The sequence below is a fragment of the Apium graveolens genome, chromosome 11 (assembly GCF_009905375.1).
Source record: "Apium graveolens cultivar Ventura chromosome 11, ASM990537v1, whole genome shotgun sequence".
Lineage (NCBI taxonomy): Eukaryota > Viridiplantae > Streptophyta > Magnoliopsida > Apiales > Apiaceae > Apium > Apium graveolens.
In genome coordinates this window covers 205,839,500-205,849,168 of record NC_133657.1, presented here as the reverse complement: position 1 = coordinate 205,849,168, position 9,669 = coordinate 205,839,500, and the positions used below count along the sequence as shown (strand labels likewise).

Here is a 9,669-nt window from a genome sequence, read left to right as displayed (position 1 = left end):
AATAGTGGATGTAGTTAATTTAAAAACTATAAAAACTTTACTATTTTTGGAAAGTTTTGAAATGTAAACAATTGGATGGGACATCCCAAAAAGGAAAGTGTAAACAAATGGGAGGGACAGAGGGAGTACATCTTAAGTAAAATTCGTTTTTCGTATATATACGTGTCTGCTAACAATAAAGCGCACAAAATTTATAGCAATATTACGAATATTTGAAAATTGGCGGTTTATTATTATTATTCTATAATTTAAATAGTACGTACAATGGCTGATGTCATAGCAATATTAGATGAAAATTAGAGAGTGATATTCACATTTTTGGCATTTATCGATAACAACAGATCTAGTATGTACATTGTGGTAAACAAATTATATATTAAATATTTAAAACATTAAACAGAATTTGCAGTACTCTTTGCCGAATACAAAAGTATATATTTGCCGAATACAAAGATTCAATATGTCTCCTCAACGTGATCAAGTAAATTAGTTGTTCTCTTTTCAAACGCTTGAGAATCATTTACGTGTTACAATATTTTATTTCCACGTACAATCGTACAACTCAACGTTAAATCGTACAATTCCAAAGTACTTAACAAGAAACAAACTTGATTTACAAGTTATTCTCTCCGTCCCTAAAAATGTTTTCTATTTGTGTTGGACACGTTTGTCTGTTGATAAAGGCCTTAATTTAACACTCCCCCTCACTCGAAAGCCCATTTATGGGTCGAAGAGTGGAACACCGGCACCCATCTTTGGGGTATTAATTGCCTTTAGTGTACACAATAAATTGTGAGAATATTGGAGGTGGCTGAGAATCAAACCTTAGTTCTCCCGCCAGCCTAAACTCTGATACCATAACGAGTGAATGCAGATGATAAGAAATGAACTTTGCCAATGCACACTTTTGATTTTTAATATATTTAATTTCTTATTAGTATTAAATATAAAAAATTTATTATATTAAAGTACTCATAAATACAAATCTAACAAAATCACTCATGACTATGTTTGATATTACAGATTAAACGTAAATTAGTAGTCAATCATTTACCGTGAATAGTACTAAAAGTAAAAAAGAGAAACGTTTAACGGGACGGAGGGAGTACTTAACAAGAAAGAAGTTTATTTAATGACTCGGTTACAATGTGCTTCATTAACATTGTTAATAATTTGTATCAAAGAACCGGTTAAACTGAAACTTCAAGTTGTCAAAGAAACGTCAGTTGGAACTCTGATACTACGTCAAGAAATCGGTCATTCCTAAAATTTTAGAGGAAGACTATTATCATGATCAAATATTAGTATTCTAACAATTACGAGAATAAAGTTAAATCAGAGTCTTCTGTCAACAGCTTATATCATGTTTCGTAATTAGCTCATCTAAATTATTAGAAAAAGGTAACTTGATCAAATTTTTAAGTAATCAGTCACACTATAAATTTAAGGTAGACCACAACGTGATCTTATATTTTCAACACTCACCCTCAATGGTACGATACTTTTCGTACCGACCAAGATAACATACATATATAACTAAACATATATCAATACTAATAACAAATATTTAAATTAAATAAATGGGGATGTGAGGACTGAACCCTAGTCTCTCCCTAAACCGAGCTCTAATTTCATACTCCCTCCGTCCCAATGAATTCTTAACATTTGAAATAAAGTGTTCGACACGCAATTTAAGGCTCTTATCTACTACAGGTACATAAATAATTTTAAAAACTCTTTTCGTTAGAATAAAAATTAAATGTTCACATTTTTATTTTAAAAAAAGAAAATCTTAAAAATAAGTTATGAAACTATACTAGACGAGAGTCTTGAAATGCGTGTCGAACTTATCATTTCAAATGTTAAGAACCTACTGGGATGGAGGGAGTATTACGTAATCAGTATGGTCCAACATGATCATATACTCTACGACACATATTATAAATTATATTTAATAAATGTAACTAAATTATAAGCAATGCATGCAGTTCGAACATAACGTCAAATTTATTTGCAGTTCCAGTTGGTTGGATGCTGTTCTTGGACGGAGCTTCAGAAGCTATGTTCTGTATTTCGCATATGACTTGACAAATATTCTCTTCTTTACCATTTTCTAACGGAAAGCTGGATTTATATGTTAGTCTTACTTGGATTCTCCTTTATTTGTTGTTGCTAAACTTGTACTTGGATTCTTATCTGAGCCAATACATAGTATCAGACATTCCAGTTGGTTCTTACAGCTCAACTGGTGTTCTTTGTTGCTCGTGTTCCGCCTCTGGAGCTTGCCTTGTTGGTATTAGTCCTTTCGAAATTATATAACTTGGAATGTGGATTATTGTTTGTCAAAGTTAAATGCTTGTAGAAGTATAGAATTAGTTTGTTAAGAAAGTTTTTACTTGCAGATTCTATTCAGAGTTGAGTGAGAGCTGAAGAGGACCGTAAAAATGGATGCAGACAAGAGTTTAAGTGCACTCGAAGCAATCAGCAAAGAAACTGTTGATCTGGTACATCTTTTAGGATTGTTATGTTAAATCAATGCTTGATGTACTGGTATAAAGTAGGTATTAGATGGCCTTATCTGCAAATTAATCACGATTTCTAGAGCGTCTATTTGTTATGCAACTCAGGCAGCACTAATCTTAAATTATAGATGTCTTGCTTTATATGTGCAATTAGCTAGCATAATGTAAAATTTGTAAGTTGATGAGAACTAAGAAGTTCATAACCTGATTACGATCTTTTTGGAGGTTGTTACACATTCTTCTGCTTTAAACGATAACTGGCCATGTATTCTCATATTGCAGGAAAATTTACCAATAGAAGAAGTTCTTGAAAAATTGAAGTGTACCACATCTGGGCTCACTTCTGATGAGGTTCAGGAACGTCTTGAAGTGTTTGGATACAACAAACTTGAAGAAAAGAAGGTCTCTTGTTACTTCATTAAGCTTCTCTGGTTGTTGATCTTTGATATGTTCAAACCACATCTTATGACATATTGCTTTGACAGGAGAGCAAAATACTCAAGTTCCTTGGGTTTATGTGGAATCCTCTGTCATGGGTTATGGAAGCAGCAGCCATCATGGCAATCTCGATGGCTCATGGAGGCGTAAGTGTTTGAAAGATCTACTAGTTTTACTTAAAGACTTACCAGGAACATCTAGTTGACTAGTTGCATAAACTATGGTCTAAAAGTCCTGTTTGTTTCACCATTCACAGGACAAGGGAGTGGATTTCCATGACTTTGTAGGCATCGTTTTGCTACTTATCGTCAATTCAACCATAAGTTTTATGGAGGAAAACAATGCTGGAAATGCAGCTGCAGCCTTGATGGCACGATTGGCTCCGAAAGCTAAGGTTGGTCTGGATGATAGTGGATATCAAATTGCTAATGCACGTCCTACACTAAATTCTACCCTTGTTGACGTTTCAAACTTTAAATGTTCTGCCAGATTCTACGTGATGGAAAATGGAGCGAACAAGATGCTTCTGTCCTAGTCCCTGGAGACATAATAAGCATCAAACTAGGGGACATCATTCCAGCTGATGCTCGTTTGCTTCAAGGGGATCCTTTAAAGATTGATCAGGCATGTGTCTGCGATTCTCATAGTGTTCTGTCTGTTTACTAAAACACATAAAGAACGTTGGATCAAACAAATTACTACTCTCGATGTCTGACAACGTTGTGCATATTATTCAGTCCTCTCTTACAGGAGAGTCGCTGCCAGTAACAAAGAATCCTGGTGATGGAGTATATTCGGGCTCAACATGTAAGCAAGGTGAAATTGAAGCAGTTGTTATTGCCACAGGAGTACACACATTTTTTGGAAGAGCAGCTCATCTTGTTGATAATACTACGCACGTTGGGCACTTTCAACAGGTCCACACTGAGAGCTCATTTTCAAATATCAATAAACTCTTAATTGTACTGCAAATCAGAAATCAGTGAATATAAATACTTGATAAACATGCATTTGTACCTTCTGGTGGATCACAGGTCTTGACTGCAATAGGAAACTTCTGCATTTGCTCAATTGCTATTGGAATGGTCATTGAGATCATAGTTGTAGCTAGTCAACAAAGAAAATATCGTCAAGCTGTAGACAATCTTCTTGTCCTACTCATTGGCGGTATCCCCATTGCAATGCCAACCGTTCTATCAGTAACCATGGCCATTGGTTCACATCGCTTATCTCAACAGGTTCACTAAGCTATATATTATTATCGTACTGCCATTGGTTAATGTCCGAGAAATATTTCCAGTTATGCATTTAAGTACAACTAGTTGCTATGTAGGCATGCACCTTTAATCGTTGTATTTTCTTCTATTTCAGGGTGCCATAACAAAGAGAATGACAGCTATTGAGGAGATGGCTGGGATGGATGTCTTATGCAGTGATAAAACAGGCACCTTAACTCTCAACAAGCTTTCAGTTGACAAAAATCTAGTTGAGGTGAATAATCAATCCCTATTCCTTTACTTGCTGAAAGTATCTTTGATAAACATATCGATATTTTTAGTAGAAGCAGTCGCACATGAATCATAATCTTATTATTACAGTCTGAATATCTTTAGAAGTATTAGCTGCCAGATCACATTTTCCAAATCCTTGATGCACAGGTTTTTGCCAAAGGTGTTGACAAGGACACAGTAGTCTTGATGGCTGCAAGAGCCTCTCGATTGGAGAACCAAGACGCCATAGACACTGCAATCGTGTCCATGCTGGGTGATCCTGAGGAGGTATTGTTATTGTTGTTGTAGATTATCTTATACAGAATCCTGTTAAATTGGTGCAACATTATGAGAAAGCTAGTGCACATATTTGTCAAAGTACCTTGGTTCATTCTCAGTTATCGTTTACAAGAATAATCGACTTATGTCATTGATCAACTGTCATGCTGGTACCTTTTCAGGCACGGGCTGGAATAATCGAAGTTCACTTTCTTCCGTTTAATCCAACTGACAAACGAACAGCTCTTACATATATAGATGCTGCTGGAAATATGCACAGAGTGAGCAAAGGTGCACCAGAGCAGGTACTTATTCAACAATTTTTAGTATGAAGCTTACAGGTATCCTCATACCGTACTTAAATTCTTTATCCCATTGTTACTTCAGATTCTCAGTCTAGCATGGAACAAATCAGAAATTGAGAAAAAAGTGCATAGTATGATAGACAAATTTGCTGAACGTGGACTTCGATCTCTAGCAGTAGCTCGCCAGGTAGATAAACCTTACCATTTGCCTCATACACATGCTCTTGAAAAGTTTCCCATAAGGCTTCATTTTTGTGTTCTTTACATTGGCACAGCAAGTACCTGAGAACACCAAGGACAGTGCTGGTGGTCCCTGGGAATTCGTCGGCCTTTTACCTCTCTTTGATCCACCTCGCCATGACAGTGCTGAAACAATTAGAAGAGCTTTAGAACTTGGAGTGAGCGTCAAGATGATCACAGGTGTGTGCCAAAGCTTACTAAAATATCCGTTCTTTAGCTGCATCCATTAAACAATTTCTTCAACTTTGTGATTATCTGGGAAACACAAAATATGTAAATTCAGAAGCAGCTTGTGCTGTAGGAAATATGTTTTGGATCTGTCGAGATCTTTGTATAAACATATTGATCGTGAACTGGATACCAATTATGCACATTTGAGCTAATTAACTCGTTTTTTAGTAATCCCAACTATGGTACCAATTTTGCACGTTTGAGTTACCGCGTTTTGTAGTAATTCTTACTATAATTTCTTCACTTCAATTGCATATTAACCAGTTTCATAAGAAAAGGCCTCAATGCTCTCAATTCTCTTAGATGTTTACCCTTTCATGGATCGTTTACTATACGTTCTGTTTGGTGTGTCCAACAGCAACTAAGCTATCACTTTTAAGTTTAATCTCGCCTATCATTGGTGTCTGAATGATATCATAATTAACAAACAACATAATCAGGTGATCAACTTGCAATCGGAAAAGAAACTGGGAGACGCCTAGGCATGGGAACAAATATGTACCCATCATCGTCTTTGCTTGGTGAACACAAGGATTCTTCACTGGCAACTCTATCAGTCGAGGAACTTATTGAGAATGCTGATGGTTTTGCTGGAGTATTCCCTGGTAAATATGATGGTTATACAAATTAGAACTCTTTAAAATCCCTTCTGTTAAATATATGATCCTATTAGAGCTTTCCTCTAACACCTTAATGTTTTAGATGAGCTGGTTACTCAACATACACTAAATCCGTCTCCAATTTGCAGAGCACAAGTACGAGATAGTAAAAATATTACAAGGTAGAAAGCACATATGTGGAATGACTGGTGATGGAGTTAATGATGCGCCTGCACTAAAGGTAGCAGACATAGGAATTGCTGTAGCGGATGCAACAGATGCTGCCCGGAGTGCTTCTGATATAGTTCTAACTGAGCCGGGGTTGAGTGTGATCATCAGTGCTGTTTTAACAAGCCGTGCCATCTTCCAGAGGATGAAGAACTACACGGTAAATCATGTCTAACTTGTTCCAGCACTTCCATGCTTCATTGAAAATTTTGTTCTTAAATACTGGGATCTCGATTAACAACAGCTTATTTCCTTTTCTTCAGATATACGCGGTGTCCATCACAATACGTATTGTGGTAAGGACTAATTTATGATTAATACTTCAAGATTTTTAAACTTTAGTCACTTTTAAGTTATATCTAATGATTAGTCTCTTTGAGTTCTGTGCAACAGTTGGGATTTCTGTTGCTGAGTGTCTTTTGGAAGTTCAATTTCCCTCCTCTGATGGTTCTGCTCATTGCGATTCTTAATGATGGTAAGAATCCACTCCATGATACAATGTAGCTTTATAGCTTCACGACGCTTCTTGATTTCAGTCCTACTTGATACTTCGTTTAAAAAAAATTGTTTCAGGTACTATCATGACAATATCTAAAGACAGAGTCAAACCATCGCCACTTCCAGACAGCTGGAAACTCACTGAAATTTTTGCAACTGGAGTTGTCATAGGAACTTACCTTGCCCTAACGACGGTCATATTTTACTATGGAATGGCTGAGACTAGTTTTTTTGCGGTAAATGCATCTGAGCTTTTCTACAGATTACCAGATTTAAGAATGACCTTGTCGATTTATACTTTCTGGATGATGTCACATGACTACAAAGAGTGATAGTTGATTCTATTTTTGAGATAGATTAGCAATTAATAATTTTCTGTTCTTCTTCTCTCATTTCTCAGAAGCACTTCCATCTAAATGATTTCAACAAGCACCAATACGATTCAGTTCTTAAAACTCTCGGGAAAGAAGAAGCCAAGAAACTTACCAAATCCATAAATGGGCCTCTTTCTTCAGCTGTGTACCTCCAAGTCAGTACCATAAGCCAGGCCCTGATATTTGTGACGCGCTCCAGGGGATGGTCATTTACTGAAAGACCTGGCTCCCTCCTAATTTGTGCCTTCATCATTGCTCAGTTGGTAAGTCAGTTTGACACTCTCCACAAGCACTATCACAATGTTCTTTCTTTACCAAATAAAGAATCAAACTAGGTTCAGGAAGGGCGAGATTGAGATGTTAACTGACCCTGCCCTACCCTACTATTAGAAGTAGAAAGACTGTTTCCGTGAATACCTCATTTTTCAAAAACTTCTTCTAAGGCTTTGGAAGATGTTGAATTATTTACCAGAAGAACAAATACTAGAAAATTTTTAATGCTATCCTTTAAGCAATAGATTCCAGTCCTAGAATGATCTGAGATCGATTTTGTACTACCACTGCAGATCGCCACGGTCATATCTGCTGTAGTCACATGGGAAGTTGCAGAAATTATCAAGATTGGATGGAAATGGACAGCAGTTATTTGGATATACAACATTCTGACTTACCTGCTGCTTGATCCAATCAAATTTGGTGTCCGATACGCGCTCAGTGGAAGAGCCTGGGGTCTGATACTAGACCAGAAAGTAAGTGAACACTGATCATTTTATACCACATCCAGTACTTTCTTTCTGGAAACTCATTAAGCCTGATTCAAAACTGCTACCTAGCCAAATTATCGTCTTTTAAGCAACAATACAGTTTCTTTCGCGAAATTCAGAATGTCCCTCAATTTTTCTTTTCCCAGACGGCATTCACCACACAAAAGGACTTTGGCAAGGAAGCTAGGGAAGCAAAATGGGCAACAGAACAACGGACACTTCACGGCCTTCAGTCAAGCGACACAAAAATGTTTGCTGAGAATTACAATTTCAGGGAGATTAACATCATGGCTGAAGAAGCAAAAAGGCGCGCAGAGATTGCACGGTAAGTATACTTATCATCCTTTAATTATATCATTAAAATCACACGTTCAAACATGTAAAATAAACCCTTTGTTGGTGTTTTTGTGTTGCATTGTAAACAGGCTGAGGGAGCTTCACACTCTGAAAGGCAAAGTAGAGTCTTTTGCAAAGTTAAGGGGATTAGATATTGATGTCAACACACATTACACAGTCTAATCAGAGTTCCATGTAGTTTCAAAAGGTCCGGGCATAATATGGTCGTACTCGACATACATGCAGAGAGACTGTTTCCGTAAAGACCAGACTTGTTTTAAATTTTTTCATAGGAAGCAATTCCGTCTTCATTATTGGCTTGAGAATTGTAAATTTGACACCGGAATAATACATTAATCCACTAAGGGGTCGTTTGGTTGGAGTCATTCTGGTATCAGGTATGGATTTCGTTCATTCTAACCTCATACCTGATGTTTGGTTCAAATTTTTTTTCCTCCAAACCCGTTCCTCATACCCCCAAGGTATGAGTTTTTGATATCCAAGGGGAGAGGTGGGTATGGGGAAGGGGTATGGGGAATCAATTTTATTTATAGTATTTCAACTTTATTTAAGCAATCAAATGTAAATGTTTAATACAAAAATAATTTAATGAACTAAAATTTATTAAAATGATAATTAAAATAATATTTAAATTAATTAAAATTAATAACTTAAAAATATTTTAAATCTAAAATATTCATTACAGCACTCAACCAAACACATGATATCATAAATGATACTTAAACCCCATACTACCTTAACCCGATTCCTGATTTCAACCCCATACCACTTCTCGAACCAAACGACCCCTAAATATCAATAATAAAATCATGTTTGTCTACTTGTCTTGCTAGTTTCTTCTATCTGCAATTTCATCAAGAGATTAATTAAAAAATCCAAATATAAATTTGGAATCAAGTACGAATTAGTTGGATTGCAGGGCCAAACACACTCTCATGGATAATGAGCAGAGGTGAGGAACGTTTTGGAGAACGTTTTCGGGAACGTTTTCGGGAACTCTGACATTTCTAGGAGTTGTAATCACATTTGTAACCATGCTTTCCTACTCACTGAACAATGTGTGCACGGAGAGAATCAAGTAAGTTGATTGAGTATTAGATTAGTGCTTTATATTAAACAAACATGCATGATGTACTTATCATCCAATTAGCATGATTCTCGCCTCACTTGTCCAACCCCATAAACCAATTTTAAGTTATCATGATTTATCAGTAATTTCCATTATTAATCGATCGGCTTCCATTTTTGTAGACCTTCCGCTGGCTCAATCTATAAAATTGGGTCACAGGTCATTCTCAACATTTGACCTAATCAACTCCTATCATTCTATTTCAGTGAGTTTGG

General features: G+C 36.3%; 1 protein-coding gene across 5 annotated transcripts; it reads left to right on the top strand.

Annotated features, from left to right (window-relative positions):
- Positions 1-1,580: 1,580 nt before the first annotated feature.
- LOC141697643 (ATPase 11, plasma membrane-type-like) lies at positions 1,581-8,665 on the top strand. 5 transcript variants are annotated; one of them, XM_074502135.1, is made up of 22 exons: positions 1,581-1,588; positions 2,468-2,504; positions 2,805-2,924; positions 3,008-3,106; positions 3,217-3,354; positions 3,450-3,584; positions 3,698-3,877; positions 3,995-4,198; positions 4,332-4,451; positions 4,619-4,738; positions 4,912-5,034; positions 5,117-5,221; positions 5,310-5,454; positions 5,946-6,110; positions 6,254-6,492; positions 6,596-6,628; positions 6,726-6,807; positions 6,906-7,066; positions 7,309-7,467; positions 7,771-7,953; positions 8,115-8,293; positions 8,394-8,665. In XM_074502135.1, the coding sequence occupies exons 1-22, from the start codon at positions 1,581-1,583 to the stop codon at positions 8,485-8,487; spliced, it is 2,829 nt and encodes a 942-aa protein (XP_074358236.1). In that variant the 3' UTR covers positions 8,488-8,665. The 5 variants fall into 5 exon arrangements, with proteins under 5 accessions (XP_074358236.1, XP_074358235.1, XP_074358234.1 ...); XM_074502134.1 differs by having other exon boundaries at positions 6,906-7,072; XM_074502133.1 differs by lacking the exon at positions 1,581-1,588 and adding an exon at positions 7,158-7,164 and having other exon boundaries at positions 2,445-2,504; positions 6,906-7,063; positions 7,298-7,467.
- Positions 8,666-9,669: the final 1,004 nt, after the last annotated feature.

Excerpts from the sequence above, each read along its gene's own strand:
- LOC141697643 (XM_074502131.1), top strand. The coding sequence starts at position 2,445 with ATGGATGCAGACAAGAGTTTAAGTGCACTCGAAGCAATCAGCAAAGAA. Across the intron at positions 2,925-3,007 it reads ACAAACTTGAAGAAAAGAAG|GAGAGCAAAATACTCAAGTT; the intron begins GTCTCTTGTTAC and ends TTGCTTTGACAG. Across the intron at positions 3,355-3,449 it reads GATTGGCTCCGAAAGCTAAG|ATTCTACGTGATGGAAAATG; the intron begins GTTGGTCTGGAT and ends ATGTTCTGCCAG.